This window comes from Rhinolophus ferrumequinum, chromosome 18 (assembly GCF_004115265.2).
Source record: "Rhinolophus ferrumequinum isolate MPI-CBG mRhiFer1 chromosome 18, mRhiFer1_v1.p, whole genome shotgun sequence".
NCBI lineage: Eukaryota > Metazoa > Chordata > Mammalia > Chiroptera > Rhinolophidae > Rhinolophus > Rhinolophus ferrumequinum.
This window is the reverse complement of record NC_046301.1, coordinates 8,546,842-8,564,709: the sequence shown is the minus strand read 5'-3', so window position 1 is coordinate 8,564,709 and position 17,868 is coordinate 8,546,842. Positions and strand designations below refer to the sequence as shown.

The following is a 17,868-nucleotide window of genomic DNA, read 5'->3' as shown; positions in this document are numbered from 1 at the left end:
ATTTTCTTTTTTTGTATGTATATGCTACTAGAAGAATATAATTCCAAATGTTTACAATGGTCATATTTCAAAGGGACAGGGGAACTCGACTGCAGAGGACTTACAAACATGTATTTCTGTTAAGATCACCAAAAAAATCATTAAATATATTTCTATTAAAAAATAAATTCGGGCTTAAACTTATAATTAAGATGCACCTATACTTCATTCTATCGAACTAAGAAGCACTTTGATTTGGTCGGCACACAGATTTCTAAAAATCTAATTAAGTATATCGATGTACAAAATGACTTAGGATTCTTCCAATTTTAAGTTTTAAGTTGTCTCCTCCAATTTTATTGCTTTTTAAATTTAGAAATTTCAGTTAACAGATATTGAACACAGGAAAAGAACTTGAATTTTGATAAGCTTGTTTATCTTGATTTTGGTATTATCCTTCTGACAAAAATCTGAATTATATGTAGGGTTCATTTAATATTCATTGAGCACTTATGTATCAGGTACCTTCCTGGCTGCTAGGAATATAGCAGTGCATAACACAGTGAGAAAACTTCCCCTTGTACAGCTCACAATATGTTACTGCAAAGTTATTAACCTACAAAGTTAATAATGGCCAAGAAGTTCATAATTCTCTGTTCTGGCACTAATTTCTGACACGAAAGTAAAATCAAGTACAGCTAAATAAAGAGGGGTGGATCTGAATTTAAGATGGGTTTTAAAATCTGCACCATTCTGACATATACTTTCAAGTGCAGTATGACGGAAGAGTTATGAGCACAGACCTGGGAATGAACTGTCTGGGTTTGATTTCTGGTTTGACCACTTATTAGCTGTATTGATTTTGGGCAAGTCATTTAACTTCTCTGTGCCTCAGTCTTTTCATCTGTAAAACTGGGGTTAATAATATCCTACCTCCTAAAGTCATTCTGACAATTAAGTGGGTCAACATATATTAAATGCCTATAGCAGTGCCTGGCCAATGGTAAACTACTATTATGCCCTATTACTAAGCGGCTAGAAAACAAAGTATTAAGCTCTAATATTTTTCTCTCATTTAAAGAATTCCAAGCATATATGAAAAAAAAATTACTAAATTCACTAAAGACTTAATCTGATTCTATTTTTCTGATGACATAAGACTCTTGAGCTTAGGTTGTCAAGTTTGATAGTATTAGAAATATATTCAAATTTAGGTGACAATATAACTTAAAAACTAGTTATCAATATGTAATGGGATCTCAAGAGATAAGGTAAATTATTAAATGTTTTGTTAAGAATCCTTAAAGAAATTTCTTTCTGAAAAATACTGCATGATCTCACCCATATGTGGAATCTGAATTCAAAGAAGCAGAGAGTAGAATGGTGGTTACCAGGGGCAAGAAGGTGAGGAAATGGACACATGTTGGCCAAAGGGTATAAAGTTTCAGTTATATAGGACGAATACGTTTTAGAAATCTAATATACAGCATGGCATTTATAGTTAGTACTACTGTATTGTATCCTGATTTTCTACAAAGTAGATATCAGGGGCTCTCATCACAAAAACAAAACAAAAAAAGTAATTATATGAGGAGATGTGAGCTTGACTGCAGTAATCATTTCACTATGTATATGTATATTAAAGCACCATGTTGTACATCTTATATACAAACAATTTTTATTAAAGGCACAAGGGAATTTTGAGGGTGATGGATATGTTAATTATTGATAGTGATGATGGTTCTGTGGGTGCATGCATATGTTAAAACTTCTGAAAGTATACATGTTAAATATATCCAATTTATCATTTATCATTTTTAAAAAAAGATCTTTTCTTTCTGATATATAATCTACACAATCTCAAAGTCCCAACCGACACTTTTCAACCTTCGCCATAAAATTTTAAGTCCTTAGAGGTGGTTAAGTGCTACCTGAAAAGATGCTCAAGGTTAACTGGCAATTACAGCAGTCACTAACTAATCACATACATTAGTTTTTAAGATTCACTGATTATAACAATTGAAACTCAATCCTGAATTTTACCAAATAAAACAATCTCTTTTTAATGTAAAAGGAAAAATAGGTTTAGGTTATTTAGTGGATAAAGGCAGAGAGAGCAGAGAAGTGAAGAACAATACTTAATACTTATTCATGGCTTCACTTTCCCTGGTTTTAGTTCCCATGGTCAATTGAGGTCTGAAGATTGTAAACGGAAAATTCCAGAAATAAACAATTCATAAGTTTTAAATTGTGTGCTTTTCTGAGTAGTGTAATGAAATCTTGCGCCATACCACTAGGTCCTGCCTGGGATGTGACTCATCCCTTTGTCCAGAGTATCCCCGTTCTACTCATATACCCTACCAGCCCATCAACCACTCAGTAACAATCTCTGTAATAAAATCGACTATTGTGGTATCACAGTGCTTGTGTTGAAGTACCCCCTTATTTTACTTAATAATGGCCCCAAAGTAGTGCAAGAGTAGTGATGCTGGTGATTTGGATATGCCAAAAAGCCGCCGCAAAGTGCTTTAAGTGAAAAGGTATATACGTATAGGAAAAAAACATAGTATATGTAGGGTTTGTTACTCTCCGTGGCTTTATGCATCCACTGAGAGTCTTGTAACATAACCTCCGTAGATAAGAGACTACTATACAATGGAAAACACGATTCAAGAATATTCATTACTGAAGTAAAGCTTACTGAAATCACACAGTCAGCCACTGGTTTCTTCAAAGCATTTTCTGAAGTCTCTTTAAGCTTGGCCAACAGCATTCCAGTAACTTGCTCAATTGCAAAAGGTCTCTCTTCATCTAGGTACCGCACCTAAAACCAAAAGTTAAGATATTTATTGACTCATCAAATATTATGAACGTCTACTCCATACATGATGGACATACAACAGTGAAAGAGGCGAAGTCCTTGCTCAAGGAAGTTATATTTCAAAAAGAGTATTCTAGTATCACCACCTCTCATTTCTGAAGTTGCAGTGCCTAACACATAGTATCACGACCAAATTATTTTCAAAAGTGTCTTTACCTGCTCCAGACCCCCACCACCCACAAAAGCAATTTTTATCATTATATTTCCTAGCTAACAATGAAGAAGATAAAATAATCTTTCTTTTGAAAGTTAGAACTTTTCCTGGTTTTAAAATGAAAGATTTAGGCATACAGTTTTGGGGAAAGGAAATGAGAGCATTAAGGGGAAAAACAATGTCCTTATTTGAAAAAAGTATGTATTACCCCAAGCTTTCTGGGGATAATTATGAATTAAATTTTAGAGATGTGTATATGAAATTTATAAATTATTTTTTTAGATCAAATATCCAATTCATCTTTTATACAGGTTTAAGATCAGGTTGCATTTAAGCACATAAAATGAAACTTTACAATGCTTCTTGACCAAAGAATACTGGAGGACCTGTGATTACTCAAGTAATCAAACCCTTTTATACTGACAATTACAAAATTAATAAGCAGTACAAGGTTACCTTAGAACCCGTATAATGACTATATTTACATGAGGAAAAAGCATTATATGAAATTAACAAAAGTGGGAAAATGTCAAACACACTGAAATAAGGGAAAATGAATCAAATACCATACTGTCAGACTGATTATATGAGGCACAACAATACAATATTCTTTTGTATAAGACTATCAAGTTAGATGAAATACACATCAAAGTATATACAAACCAATGTCAAAAAATGGATAAAATGCTTAAGAAGTCAAATTCTAAAGATCTTCAATCTTTAAAAGATAAGGAAACTTAGTTCTAACACAGGACTGAATGATGTTTTCAAAGCTTTTTACATGCAACCACTATGATTGCATAAAAATTATATCACTCAAAAATTAGGTTTGGCTTTCTTTAAAAAATTTTTATTCAGTTATTCTCAAACTTACTTACAAAGCATGATTTTTAATTTTTAAAGATTAATAGCAAAAGAATTTAAGTAGTTTAGAATAAAAGTGCTTCCCATGGTCATTAACCAGAACTTATCTCAAAAATATGTGAACATTATCCTTTACCTCTTCTATTGCTGTCATACCCATTAGCTTCCTAGTCAGCAACCCTTGACCCACAAATTTCACCTAAACTATGGCTTCACAATTTGTCTCATCTTAACCTCTCATGGTGTCCTCTTTGAATTATTTTAACAGCCTCATGTCGTCTTCTTAAAATTCATCATCCATTCTGTAGTCAGAACCCTCTTCTAAAAACGGAAATATGTGCATAGCCTTAAAACATATATGTTAATTTTAAAATAAGTTATTAAAATAGTTTTGAGACATAATTCATATAACAAAGTTCATCCTTGTGGTGTACAGTACAGTTCACCACTAACTGTAGTACATTTTCATTACCCTGAAAAATCATGTGCCCATTAGCAGTGACTCCCCATTCCCCCAATCTCTAGCAACCACTTACCTACTTTGTACTATGTACTGTTTTTACTATCTACTATTTGCCTGATTATGGACATCCATATAAATGGAATCCTACCATATGTGGTCTTTTGTATTTGGCTTCCTTAGCATGTTTTTAAGGTTCATCCATGTTGTAGTACGTATCAGTATTTCACTTTTTTTTCAAATAATATTCCATTGTATAAGTTTCCCACATTTTGTTTATCCCCTCATCAGTTGAAGGATACCTGGGTTGCTTCTCCTTTTGCGCTATTATAAATAAGGCTACCATGAACATTTGTGTACAAGTTTTTGTGTGCACATATGGTTCAAATCTCTGTGTATGTACCTAGTCATATGGTAACTATGTGTTTTGAGGCTTTTCTGTTAGTTTTTGGGGAAAAAAACAAAAAAACAGAAAACATGTTTTTATTAACTAATCTGTAACTTTCCATCTTAGGATGTAGAATTAAAAATCCAGAATCCATCTCTTACTTGGAAGAAGAGTTTGCTTTAGTACTTCTAGTACGTCGTAAGAATATTCTAAATTAGAGAAAACTCATTATGGCGATTCATACTTTATGGGCCTATCTTTCTAAATTATAAATGCCACCTCTGGCTTTATTCCTTAAAAATGGTTTACCTCTAAAAGTTCTCCCAATAATAATGATTTTTCCTTGATAATAAAACTATTGTTTGGATTAAGAAGATTATCTACATTAGAATTTTTTTGCATTCACTAAAGCTTACGACAAAAAGTGGCTGTATCTTGCCATATATGTACTGCTTCCAGAGGAAAAAGTTAAGTACAAGTAGGTGATATTATTGTGTTTGGTTTCTTTAATTTAATCCTATGTGTGCACTCTGGAAACACAAAGCTTACCTTAACTCCTGCACTTCCATTAGGCATCTTCTGCAGCTCATAGGGAAGCTTGATCCTTTCAGTCTGCACAATAGGGTCATCAAATGATCGTCCGTGAAGCTTTTTGAAGCCATGAATTGTGTTTCTTACATTTGTGACTATCTGTTGAAGTATACACTTTAATGTATCAATTACTTAATGAATGCAAAATAAACACAATGCTAATACTTGAGAACTACCAAGTCTCTTTAACCTACACATCCAAGTTCAGAATTACACACAATCATTCAGTTTTATCGTTTCCAATTAATAATAAAATTATACAAAGAGAATGCATGCATCTTACCTATTGCCACCTCCCGCCCCCGCAATTCTCTTCCTATTCTAGGAATGTTAGATTCAAAATTAATGTCTTCAAAAAAGAAAGAATAAAACTTTAAAATCTATCCACAACTCCTCTTTGGTTTTCCTCAACACTTTTGCTCTAGTAAATTGGTATCTTTGATTTAATTTTTTACACTTTCATTTCTGTGCTTTGATTTAAAATGCTTTTTATTATCCCATTTTTCTTTTCTTCTGAATATCTGTTTGTGCAAATTTCTCATACTTACTATGTTGCTTCTATTGCTAAGAATTGCTCCTAGACTAGTAGATTAAATCTCCTTCCACGTAGTGTGGTGCTAAGTTAAAGTATCTTAATTTCTAAATGGCTTGTATTTTGGCAAAGTAATTTTTCCTTTAACTAGAACATGTAGTTCTAACTATAGACTATTACGGAGATCCAGTTGTTGCCCTCGTAGTGACCTTTAAAAGCCAAACAGATCATAATCTTCAATTATGAGATGGACACTGCAAGGATGCTGAATTACCATGTTGGTCTTTAGCTCTTCAGGAGAATTAACTTTATAGTTTGCTTTCTTCAGAGACTCTGTTATCTATGATACACTTAGAAGATCAGCCAAAATATCAGATGTAAACTTTAGTAAAGGGGTCATTTCGGCATAAACTCAACATTCGTTTATGTACAATATGAAAATAGAAGAAGATAACAAACACGTTCATACAGATCAATTATAACACAACCTTGATAAAAATTGTAAGCAAAAACTCCTGGATAAATGAGTCAATTACTCCTACAAAGTCATTAAGAAAAAACCCCATTAAATAAAGTTATTTTATAATGAAGAAAAGACATTAAGTATATTTAAAATGCCCAAAGTAATTGTTAAGGGCTTTTGGTTCAGAGCAATAAACAGTGTCCAAGGAAAATGAACCTACAGCAGAACAGTAAAAATGAGTGTGCTACCACAAGCATTTCAGAAGCCTAGAAATATGAATACTTAAACAGATTCCATGTCAAGTAGTGGCAGGCACAGTGAGTTACTCTGGAAAGTAGTTCCTGCATTTTTCCCATCTTCTTTTACCAAGACGTTGCTCACCTGTTGTTGAAGTGTATAATCTAGAGAGGATAGCCCCTCATAGAAAGTGACCACAAAGGGAAAAACTGATGTCATATGACAGCACATCCTAACTTCACAAGATTTTTAATAAAAAAAAATTCAAAAAGTATTTTACAACCCGAAACATATCTAGTAAAATACAAAAATTTAGGATGTCGTATTTTCCCCATTCTCTTTCTTCATTTTTAATTACGGAAAATGGGAGCTTAGTTACCAAGATTCAGTTCATTCTTCCTAGAAATCAAAACGTCTACATTAACAATTTACCTGGCTCTTAGCTGCATTTCCAATGGCTCGAGTTCTTGATCCCAACGATATACAGGCCCTAAATAGGGAAAAACCACAAAGTTTGTTCCCATGGTACATTTATACCAATGTACTATTATTCTGCTTCTCCTTATACAAAAATAAATTGAAAGGATTAATATAATTATGTGTCATTTTAAAAACAGGTTACAAAATACCAGAATTTTACATATTTTTAAACATTTATAAGTAATGAAATAGTAGTCGGAATAAATGATATAATTTTTTAAAATGTGCTATGCTAATAGGTGGCAAAACGATGTCGGTCTCCAAACCCACTTTTCAAATTCTATTAGCCTGTGACCTGCTAATAAAGTTATGGTATTCAGTAAGAATGGCTGCCTCGATCGAAATCCTGGCTCTGCCACTTAATAGCCAAATAACCTCGTAGATAGTACCTAACCATTCTTTGCTTCACTTTCCCATCTGGAAGACAGGGATGGTAATACTTACTCACAGGTTTGTATGAAGATTGAATGACTAAATATAGGTAAATGCTTTGAACAATATGATTGCTGTTCTTATTACTACATTTACTACATGTTCTTATTACTAATTCTGCTTATAGAAACATGTATAGAGTAACATCATCATCAAAATACCATTTCATGTTACGATTCAAGAAAATATCTGCATGATTTTAGTTATAACTACAGGTAACTATTCATTCCATCAACAAATAGTTACAGGCATTGTGTATAAACCAGCTACAATCACTGTCTTTGAAGAGTTTATAGTCTATTGAAAAAACCAACACATAGGATTATGAATGATACTAGCAAAAAAACAGAATAATCACTTCTAGATATTAAGGCTCAGGAAAAGCCAATAGAAGGGTGACTTCTGAATTAAGACTTGAAAGAAGTGGAAGCATTTTAATCTGTAATGCTTTGTTGAGAAGCACATTCCCAGTGTGTAGGTATACGTCTGTTCTCAATAATGACAGCCATAGTGATCCTCTTAAAGACCAGGGTCATGAAACTCCTGGGCTGAAAACCCTCCAGTGGTGTCCTGTTTCACAAAGTAAAAGCTTAAGTCTCAGCAGTCAACAAGGCCCTTCAGGGTCTGGTCCTTGGCTGCTCTACCCTATAAACTTCAACCTAGGCACACTGGTCTTTCTACTTCTAGAATCAGGAAAGCACGCTTGTGCTTCATGGCCTTTGTACCTGCAGGCTCTCTTTCTGGAACGCGTCTAAATATATCCACATGGCTTGTGCTCTCACTTCTTTCATGTCTCTGCTCAAATGTCAGCTTCTCAGAGATACCTTTTCTGACTGTCTTATGTAAACCACACTCCTGCTCCTTCCTAACACATACATCTCCTACTGTTTACCCAATTTTATTTTTCCCCACAATGTATCACCATCTGATACAATTTATTTACTGACTGTATCAACATACTGGGGTGTGAACGCAATGAGGGTAGACAATGTAGGCCTCACTGCCTTGATCTGCACTGTCCAGTGTGGAAGTCACCAGATACATGTGCTAGCAAAATTTAAATTAACTAAAACAAAAAATTCAGTTCCTCACCATTAGTCACATTTCCAGGGCTCAACAGCCAACTTTCAAGTACTTAACAGTCACATGTGGCCAGTAGGTGTACAGAGAACAGAACACACATAGAACAGAACAAATACAAAAGAATACAAAGTTCTGCTCGATAGAACTGGCTTAGATCATTATCTGGTACACAGTAAAAATACTTACTGAATGAATGGAAACATGACCCCTAAGGGTAATGTTTATTCGTAGACCAGGAAGAATAACCTGGCTAGTTTCACTGGACAGTTTTACAGTATCAGGGCCAGATTATACAGGGTCTCAAATGACAGATTATAAATTTGAAATTTGTTTCAGTATGTAATGGGAACTCATTAAAGGCTTTTGAATAATGGAGAGAACACTCTATGCTTATATGTAATACAAAGTGAAGAGGAAAGATCTCAACACTGCTTTTCAAGGACTGAACAAGACGTCGTGATATTGGAGAACAAAGGATTTTCAGGGACATCAAGCAGGTTAAGTTCATTTAGTCAATTTAACAGATGTTTACTGAGTACCTACTATATGACTGGCACTCTGTTACTAGAAATTTAAGGAAAAAGACATGGTTTTTGGCTCGCTTGGAACTTACAGTGCCACAGACTCACACAAATGAAAGTAAACTAGGTGCCACAACAGAGGGTACAAATAGTGCTGTGAGAACAGAAAATAGCCAGAATTAATCTAGAGGAGGATCAGGACAGGCCTACCAGAGGAAGTGATGAGATTAAAGGGTACATGAAGATGAGATGGAAGTAGGCAAGAGTTTGGTGGAGATGGTTTTGACTCCAATGTGAACTGATGGAAGGAGAGCTAGAAGTTATAAGTAGTCTATATCAGGATGGTAGCAGCTGAGACAGAAGGAGAAGGAATTAAGAGATATTTAGGAGGACTTGGTGATAAACTAGATCGATAAACTAGATCTTCACCACCAAAAAGAGTAGCCACCAGATAGATACATGTGGCTATTAAGCACATGAAATTTGGCTGGTCTGAATTGAGATATACTTATTGTAAGTGAAATATACTCTGGACTTTGAAGATTTAATATTTAAAAAGGAATGTAAAATATCTCATTAATTTAAAAACACCGATTACATGTTGAAGCAAGATTTTGGATATACTGAGTTAAATCAAATATATTAAAAATAATTTCACCTCTTTATCTTTTTAATGTAGCCACTAGAACATTTAAAATCAAGTATGTGGCTCACATCATATGCTAGAATAGATAATAGAAGAGGTACGTGTCAAGAATAATGTCCAGGTTTTCAGTTCGCATAAGAGGATAGATACTGACGTCACTCAACGACACAGAAAAACATTCTAAGAGGGACAGGTCTGGGGGAGGGAACATCACAAGTTTTATTTTGGACATGTTGATATTGAGGAATCTCTGATATATCGATGATATATAATTAGAACTGAAATGTTAAAAGGGATGGACAGACACATGTAGGATACAACGGAGTAACTGTTCTCTAATTATGATCCAGTGAAAACAGGAAAATAAGGACATAGCAGGAATCAGTGGTTCAGGTGACAACTTCACATCTCTTGGAAATAACTCCCGAAATAACTCTTCGACATAGTCTCTGCCAGCATAGACATTTCCATACCCAATATGACAATCCACATGGATTGTTGACATTCCATCCTAAAATTCATCAGAGAAAATATGGATTTGCCATCTCTTAGCCTATTTATAATCTTTCTCTCTAACTGCATTATTTGGACACACTACTTTTAATTTTTCTATACTGGACTACCATCACTTGAGTGCACAGAAAATCTTATTCTTAGGTTGATTCTCAAGAGTCTAACTTCTGTTAGAACACTAGATCCAAGTAAGATTGATTCAGCTATCACTTATTAAGTGCTAGATTCTTTGAAATATGCTTCACACATATTATCATTTCACAGATAAAGCTGAACAGTTACCATTATTAATCTCTTTAGTTACATTTAAAGTTTAGCAGACTAAAGTTTAAAATATTTAATGTTGTAGCTTGGAAATACCCAGTTTCAATACAAAGAAAATCTTTCTCACATAGCTAAAGGTCTTCAAATGCCTGTCTTCCTTCAATTTTCTGCCAAAAAATTCTAGAACACAATCATTAAATAAATATCTGACAAGGATTTTTAGAAAAATCAAAATAAATACCTATTCTTTCTCAAAACTTTTACCTAACTGTAAATAATACAAAGGGACAAGGCACATTATACCACGTTAGGCATATATAAAAGTTTTTATACGAAGGGATATTCAACTGTTTATCTAAATGTGTACCATCTAATCCATCTATAATATACTTTTAGAGATTATGTCAACTACTACTTAGAAATTCCATTTTGTATCTAAAACAAACAAAAAAGGAGTGTTTACAAGGCAGCTTACAATATCCAATTTGAAGTTGCCACCATAGTGGCAGAGATTCTCAAAGAATATGCCAGAACTCTAAACAAACAAGCAAAACTTCTAAATGTCCTATCTCACTTTTAGTAGAGCAGCAGCAGCATAAAAACCAAGCCTGTTAAAGAATGAAACAAATGTGAAAATGTATGGATGGTGAAAACTAATTTAATCGAACATTTCCTTCCAGGATCCTTTTATAATGCATTTGCATCTTAGAAATACCTGTGTTATATCCTCTTGATGTCAGCAACTGGAATATGGAAAACAATTTTTTTAAAAACTATGTTTATATGTATTATTAAATACTGTAGTGTATTAGAAAAGTTATGGTTCCTTTCATAGTTATAACGCTTTTTGCAAGATAGGCATTCAGTAAGTAAGTATCCAGGGATCAGAAATGGTATGTTTTCACTCAACAATTTAAGCCCCACAAAGTAAATATACAGTGTAAGAGTACTGGACTACAATGAAGTTATTAGTTCAGGAACAATAAAAGATATATTCCTGAGGTAAATGAAAGTACACAGCCAGGGAAAGGAGGGCAGGGTTGCTGATGCAAGCTAATGAAGAATGTGATCATTCCACCTTAGGAAATTTCTACTTTGTTAGGCTCATTCAATGTAGATATTAGCAGTGGTTCGCTTACACACAAATCAGAAACATATTAAATCTCAGCTGCATAGAGCTAGCCAATGTGCCTAAGAACAGGAACAAAGAGAACTCTAGAAGACTCAAATGAGCAGCCTAATTTTTAAAGAACACTCTTTGTAAGTCTAGCCAGGCTCTTTAAAGAATCATGGACTCACGAGTAAGATTTCGAAGCCTGGAAATGCAGTATCTGTCTTACAGTTCTGGTTTCTGATCTTTTAGGATAAAGCTTTCAGTATCAGAGAACGTCCATCTATCTCTCATTTTTCCTCCATAGGTTAAGTCCCTAAAGCCAAAGGCTGCCCCCATTAACCTCTACTCTGCTAAAAGAGGAGAGTGGAATTTCCTGGTCCTTTTCTGGTAAAAGCTCATATATGTTGTGGCTTAAAACAAAATCTTGTAGAGATGAAGTCATAAATAGTCCACAATTACGGTTCAGCTTCTCATTGTGCAGAAAAACCTTGAAAAACTTTTTAAAAAGGAGAAGAGCTCTAACAGTACTATGAAGATTAACTGACCTATGCTCATATTGGAGAATATAAACAACCAAAATTTCAATAGAAATATAATGCATACATCTGAAAGAGGTGACATAAAAATTTTCTAGAATATTTTTTAAAGAAACCAAAGTACAGTCTGCATCAAGTAAGCTACTCTTCAACATCTCCTTTAAGTATTTAAAAATTATTCATAGAATTTTAGTAATTGAATCATTTAAAGGCTTAACGGTGATCTTGGTTGAAATTTGTCTTATATTTAAACTATTATATTTTGGACTATTCCAAAGGGTCAAATTAATGTGTTTAGTTACGGTTCAATAAAAAGTAAAACATGGACCGTTGGCTTCCTCATAAAAACAACAGTAACAAGAGCCTACAAGAAGCTGATTTTTCACATTATATTCTTTGCCAACAAACTTCCTAGACCAGAGAAACAATGGAACATGTGGGAACATGTTTCCATGACATAATGCCGTGCCTTTTAAGTCTTTCATGGAATGTTCATAATAGAATCACTCCACAGTCATGTTTGTACAGGACAGCCGCCTCCGACTCTCCAACAAATCATTCTGTACAAATACGCTTTTGATAGGTTCTAACTCCACCACTTTCTATTAAAGGGCTTACATGACCAATAAAAGAGGCCCAAGACTCCCGTCCCTTATTTTCTCGCTATTAATGCACCATTAACATACGCTCCTGGAAACCGGTCCCAGTATCTCGAATTCTCAAGGACATTATGGTAAATTAAAACCCTGCACAACTCAACCGCTTCTCTTAAAAAAAAAACGGGGTGGGGGGCTTTCTGGGCCAGATGAACCTACAACTAGTCTTCTGATGTGTTCAGTCCAAGCTTTCATTTATTACTTTTCTGCGAGAGCAGTCACGCAGAGAGATATGGGGACAGGAGGAAGGGCGGAATGAACGCAGAATTCTTTACTCGGCTGGCGGGGGATGCCCGCCCGCGTACGATAATCCCCCAAAAGCTCCACTAGAAGTAACGCCAGATCTCTCTCCAACGTTCAGGACGTCGAGGCGGTCCCACACCAACCCCTTTACGGAAACTAAAGCAGGGCTGGTGGGGAAAGAGGTAGGGGTTGCGGGAACCAAAAGGACAGATGCGCAAACTATCAGAATAAGTCCCTGGTCCTGAAGGAAAGGCAGCTTTGTGGAGCAGGCAGTCCGACTCCCACCTGGGCCCGCCGACGCGGCCGGCTCTCGGAATTGCAGCTGGTGGGCTGCACCTGTCATCTTAAGAGTTCGGCGCGCATCCCAAGAAGCCAGCAGGCGGGATCGAGGACGTAAGGGTGTAGAAAATGTTTCTTAGGCGCGGGGTTAGCACCAGACAAGGTACTTACGGGGTACATCTGTCGCTGTACTCATTGGCGATGGTCTCGATGCCGCCGCTCCTCGCTACAGCGATGTAGCAGTTGAGAAAGCCGAGGTCAACGCCAACCACAGACATCCCGCCGCCTAAAGGTCGGGGTGCTGGTGCTGAAGCCTCCTGTGCGGGGATCGCGTCCTCTTCTGGGCTGTTTCTCCTGGGAATGCGACTCCTACGAGAAGCAAAGAGGAGGTGACCCGAAGTCGCTACGTATTAAATCTGGGGCAGCGCGTCGAGCAACCGCGAAGGAGATGGAAGCCGCCGCGCCGCAGCCTCCGCAGCCAGGGTCTCTCTCCACTGCGGTTCCGCCGCCTCCAACCGGCAGTTACTGAGGTCTGCGCCTGCGCGCACGGCCGCCGGGGAGGCGCACGAGCCGCCTCTGCGCGCCCGAGGCGGCTCCGGGTCTCAGCTTCGGCTGCTTCCGTCAGCGCTCGGGCAACGGCTGCTCGAGGAGCTGCGGGTTCGAGAAAGATCTGGAAAATGGAGGCGGCTGAGCCGGCCGCTGTTGGGCGGGGAAGGGGGAGCGCGGAGGGCCAGGGAGGAGGGGAAACAGCGTTGGCTCACTCGCCCCCGCGCGGCTGCTGGGTGCAGTGCGGCGCGCTCGGGAGGCGGACGCTGGGCCGGCGGGTGCTCCGCCAGCGGCTTGGGAGGCACCCTCGGATTGTTGTTGGCAACGGAGGCCACGCCTGGTACAGCGGCTGGACGCTGCCGAGGCCTGCCCCAAGTCGGGCGCGCAGGCTGGTACCTCCTCCCAGGGGCCGCCCGCAGCCGAAGCACCCACCCGGCGTCCTTGCCGCCCCGAGGGGCCCATGTGCCGCCGCCAGCGTGCTTGCAGAGTGGCCTCGGCTCTGCCGCCCGCCCACCGCCGAGCCGAGCTCTGTGAGGTGGCGCCCATTGTGCGGCGCAGCGCTGACCGCCTAGCCTGGGCCTCGCCCCAAAGAGCGCGCCAGGGAGATGTCCGTTTCGCTTCAAAAGCGTCTTGTGTGAAACCGGCTGAACACATTTTAGATTTTTTTATCCTTACCAGGGCTTTCAGTACCCAAAACCAAACTGTCAAGAAAGCATACTGACTACTTGCCCTTCATGTCACTTCCTTCCCATCACTCTAATGATGCAGTCTCCTCCTCTAACCCTTGCCTCTGAAAACCAGTTTTACAGGAAGTGACCTTACTTACGTGTGTCCCTGTGTCACTATGACACCTGGCAATCCTGGGCAGCGCCTCCAGCCTCTGCCCTGTAGAAGTGTGGTCCAGCTCTCTGCCCCTTTTATTTGATCAGCATCTGATGTCGGGCTGAAATTTAACTAAGTTATAGTTTGCACTTACGGAGTTTGGCTGTCCTGTTCCTTCTGGTTCAGTTCTTGTGTTTCCGGTTCGTTCTCGTTCAAGTCCTCCTGAATTTCGTGTTCCTTCTCGCCCAATTCTTCGGATGTTGCCTGTTCCTTCTCGCTCAATTCTGTGAATGTTTCCTGTTCCTTTTCGCTCAATTCTGTGGATGTTTCCTGTTCCTTCTCATCCAATTCTTCATGTGTTTCCTGTTTCCTATTTGTTGTCATCTTGAAACAGAATTTTTTACCAGACTTTTTAGTCCTCTTACTGTTCCACTTTGTCAACTTCTTAAAAGAATTTATGCCTGTTACTACTACTACTGCTGCAACAGCAGCAGCCGCCATTGTGGCTATAGCTCCTGCTACTGTTGCTATGAGCATCATGAAATCCATTTTCAAGGGCAAATCTGAGGAAACTGGGATGTACAGTATTGTTTTGACTCTAGTCTTTCTACATTAAAGACTCACACCTCTCTTCCATTTCATAAGCACAAAGGAGAATCAGCAGCTCCCCGTTGACACCTTCATCAGGGACCCTGCAGGCTGGGGGTAGGGGCCTCCCGGCAGGCAGTGCATCAACAGAGTGGGGGGTTGGGTACTGGCTCCCAACAGAACCCAAGTCCCTAGCCTACCAGGCGGCTCAATGGCTTCGACACACCCTCTTCAATCGCCTTTTTAGCCATCATCTTTTTGGGTCTACCACCATCTAGATTTATTCCAGAGTATCTTGAAACTCTCCCAGGACCATTTACTTATACATACTTTCCGTCTCTAAAACGTGAGGGTGTGAGAATGATTTTTCTATTAAAAAACACTTAAAATACCAGAGTGAAAAACAAACAGTTCAGGTCAGGAGCAAGGGATTGTTATCATCACATTCTTTACAATTACTGGGAGGAAATGAGAGTACCTAGTGACTAAAAGCATGACAGGCCTTGTGGTCACAGAGAGGGGTTGTTATAGTCCCAGGCTTGCCTAGCTTACTAGTAGTAAGACCCTAAACAAGTTACTTAACTCTACAAAGAAAATAAATGACATAAAAACAAATGGGGGTTGGCAATGGCACAGAAGCATCAAAGAGCATACTGTATTTGGGGAATCAGAAGTTACTGGTATATAGAAGGACAGAAATGATGTATAGCTGAAGTCTAGAGCTAGATCATGAAGGATATTTTATGCCATCATAAGTCTTTTATCCTGTAGGCGAGCAGTTTACCTTTTCAAGAATGAAGACCCTTTTTTATGTATTAAAAAAATATATATATATACATACATATATATATATGTATGTATGTATCTCCCAAAGTAACTATTTTTTAGCATTTATGGAAATAATAATGTCTACATACTACTATAAGTTCAAGAATATTTCAACATATACCTGTATTTTGTTAATCTCCAAAGCTTGCACATACAGGAATAAAAATGCTCCATATATATAAAATCTCATTTTAAAATCCAGTTTTCAATTTTAGTATGCATATTAACTTAGACTACTTACAAAAACTTTCCCCCAACATCCCCCAATCCAGATGACCTACAGTCAGGATGTACTGCTATAACATATTTAGAGACACTGAAATAGATGGAAACTTACACGATCAGATTAGTTTTAAAAATACTTTGGCAGCAGTAGTAAGAATGGGTTAGAGCAAGGAGAGATTGGATACACAAGGTCACTTAGGAGACTGTGGCATACTCCTAAGTTGTCTTTCAAAATCTATTATTTTGTCCTCTACTTATGGCTGCTCAACCACAGACTATATGTCCCACTCTCTTATAGCTAATTATGGTGACTAAAGTCTCACCAATCTGTATATGTGACATGTGCAACTTCCACCTCACATGGTTAAAAATCTCTTCTACCTACCCTGATTTATCTTTCCCTTTTCTGCAAGTGGGGACACAGATTAGCCAGACTATGACTATATAGATAATTACAATGTGCCAGGGTAGGATTCTTTTCCTGGGGTCCCCAGATCCCCATAGAATACATACATAAATTTAAGAGGGGGGTTGTCTTGAACTAACTTTTAATGAAATTTTACATTTCTTTCAATTATGAATGTAGACACAAATCACAGTAGTATTAACAGTATGTGATTTTTCCTACAAGAGAAATCAGATATTTTCATACTATATTGTAATTGTTGGGTATATTATTTCAAACAACATTTATGGTCATCAATGCTGCAAAATTATAATTATTACAACATTGGATCTTGCTGTAAATGTATTAAAAAGCAGTAGATATTACTACATCACAAATTTGTATTTTTTAATACTTTAATAACCACATTTCAAATATTATTTCCTTTAATCCTATGTATATTATTTTATGCATTTAAAAACTACTGTAAGGGGTTCATAGGCTTTACTAGAGTAACAAAGATGTCCATGGCACAAAAATGGTTAAGAACCCCTGCTCTAAGAGAGTAGAGCTAACAGACTGAAAGGAAGGTAGGTCTGAAGGAATTCATGAAGATACCCTGCTATCTTTGACTGCTCACCTACCAATTATTATTTACTAGAAACACTAATCTTACTTAAACCACGGTATTCTTGAGTCTCTTTGTTACAGCAGCTTAGCGTTTACCCTCACTGAGGTTATTAAAATAGCTTGCATTAGTGACAATGAATCCTGAATTAAATAATGGCAGTCAAAATGGAAAAAAAAATTGTAAGAAATTTTTAGGAAGCTGAATTTACAAGAGTGGGTGATCTGCCAAACTTCACAGAATAGGCTTCTGGTCTAGTGATTTAGTAGTTAAATTCCTGTTTGTCCTCTATCCATGCCATTCAAAATTTTAAAGATCTTTCCTCTAACATGTCTCTGTACAAATGAAAAACTTTTATCTTTATATGGGTGACTGTTCCTAACATTTGATTATTTTAATTGCATTTCTTTGGGGCATCATAAATCTTCATTTTGGCAAACAGAACTACTGATAGTGCAGAAGGAAAGGAAAGTATTTTCTGTTTTGTTTCTATAACTTTCTGTGTTATGATGACCACTGCAAGAAATCAT

At 37.4% G+C, this 17,868-nt stretch overlaps 1 protein-coding gene across 1 annotated transcript in view; it reads right to left on the bottom strand.

Annotated features, from left to right (window-relative positions):
* HSPA4L (heat shock protein family A (Hsp70) member 4 like) overlaps positions 1–13,996 on the bottom strand; it is a 43,202-nt gene extending 29,206 nt beyond the window's left edge. Inside the window, exons 1-4 of the mRNA XM_033134355.1 lie at positions 13,488–13,996; positions 6,982–7,039; positions 5,276–5,416; positions 2,681–2,803 (exon numbers count right to left, since the gene is read on the bottom strand). Of these exons, the coding sequence (XP_032990246.1) occupies positions 2,681–2,803; positions 5,276–5,416; positions 6,982–7,039; positions 13,488–13,594 (429 nt within the window). The 5' untranslated portion in view covers positions 13,595–13,996. The remainder of the gene's footprint in view (positions 1–2,680; positions 2,804–5,275; positions 5,417–6,981; positions 7,040–13,487) is intronic.
* Between the last annotated feature and the right edge of the window lie 3,872 nt (positions 13,997–17,868).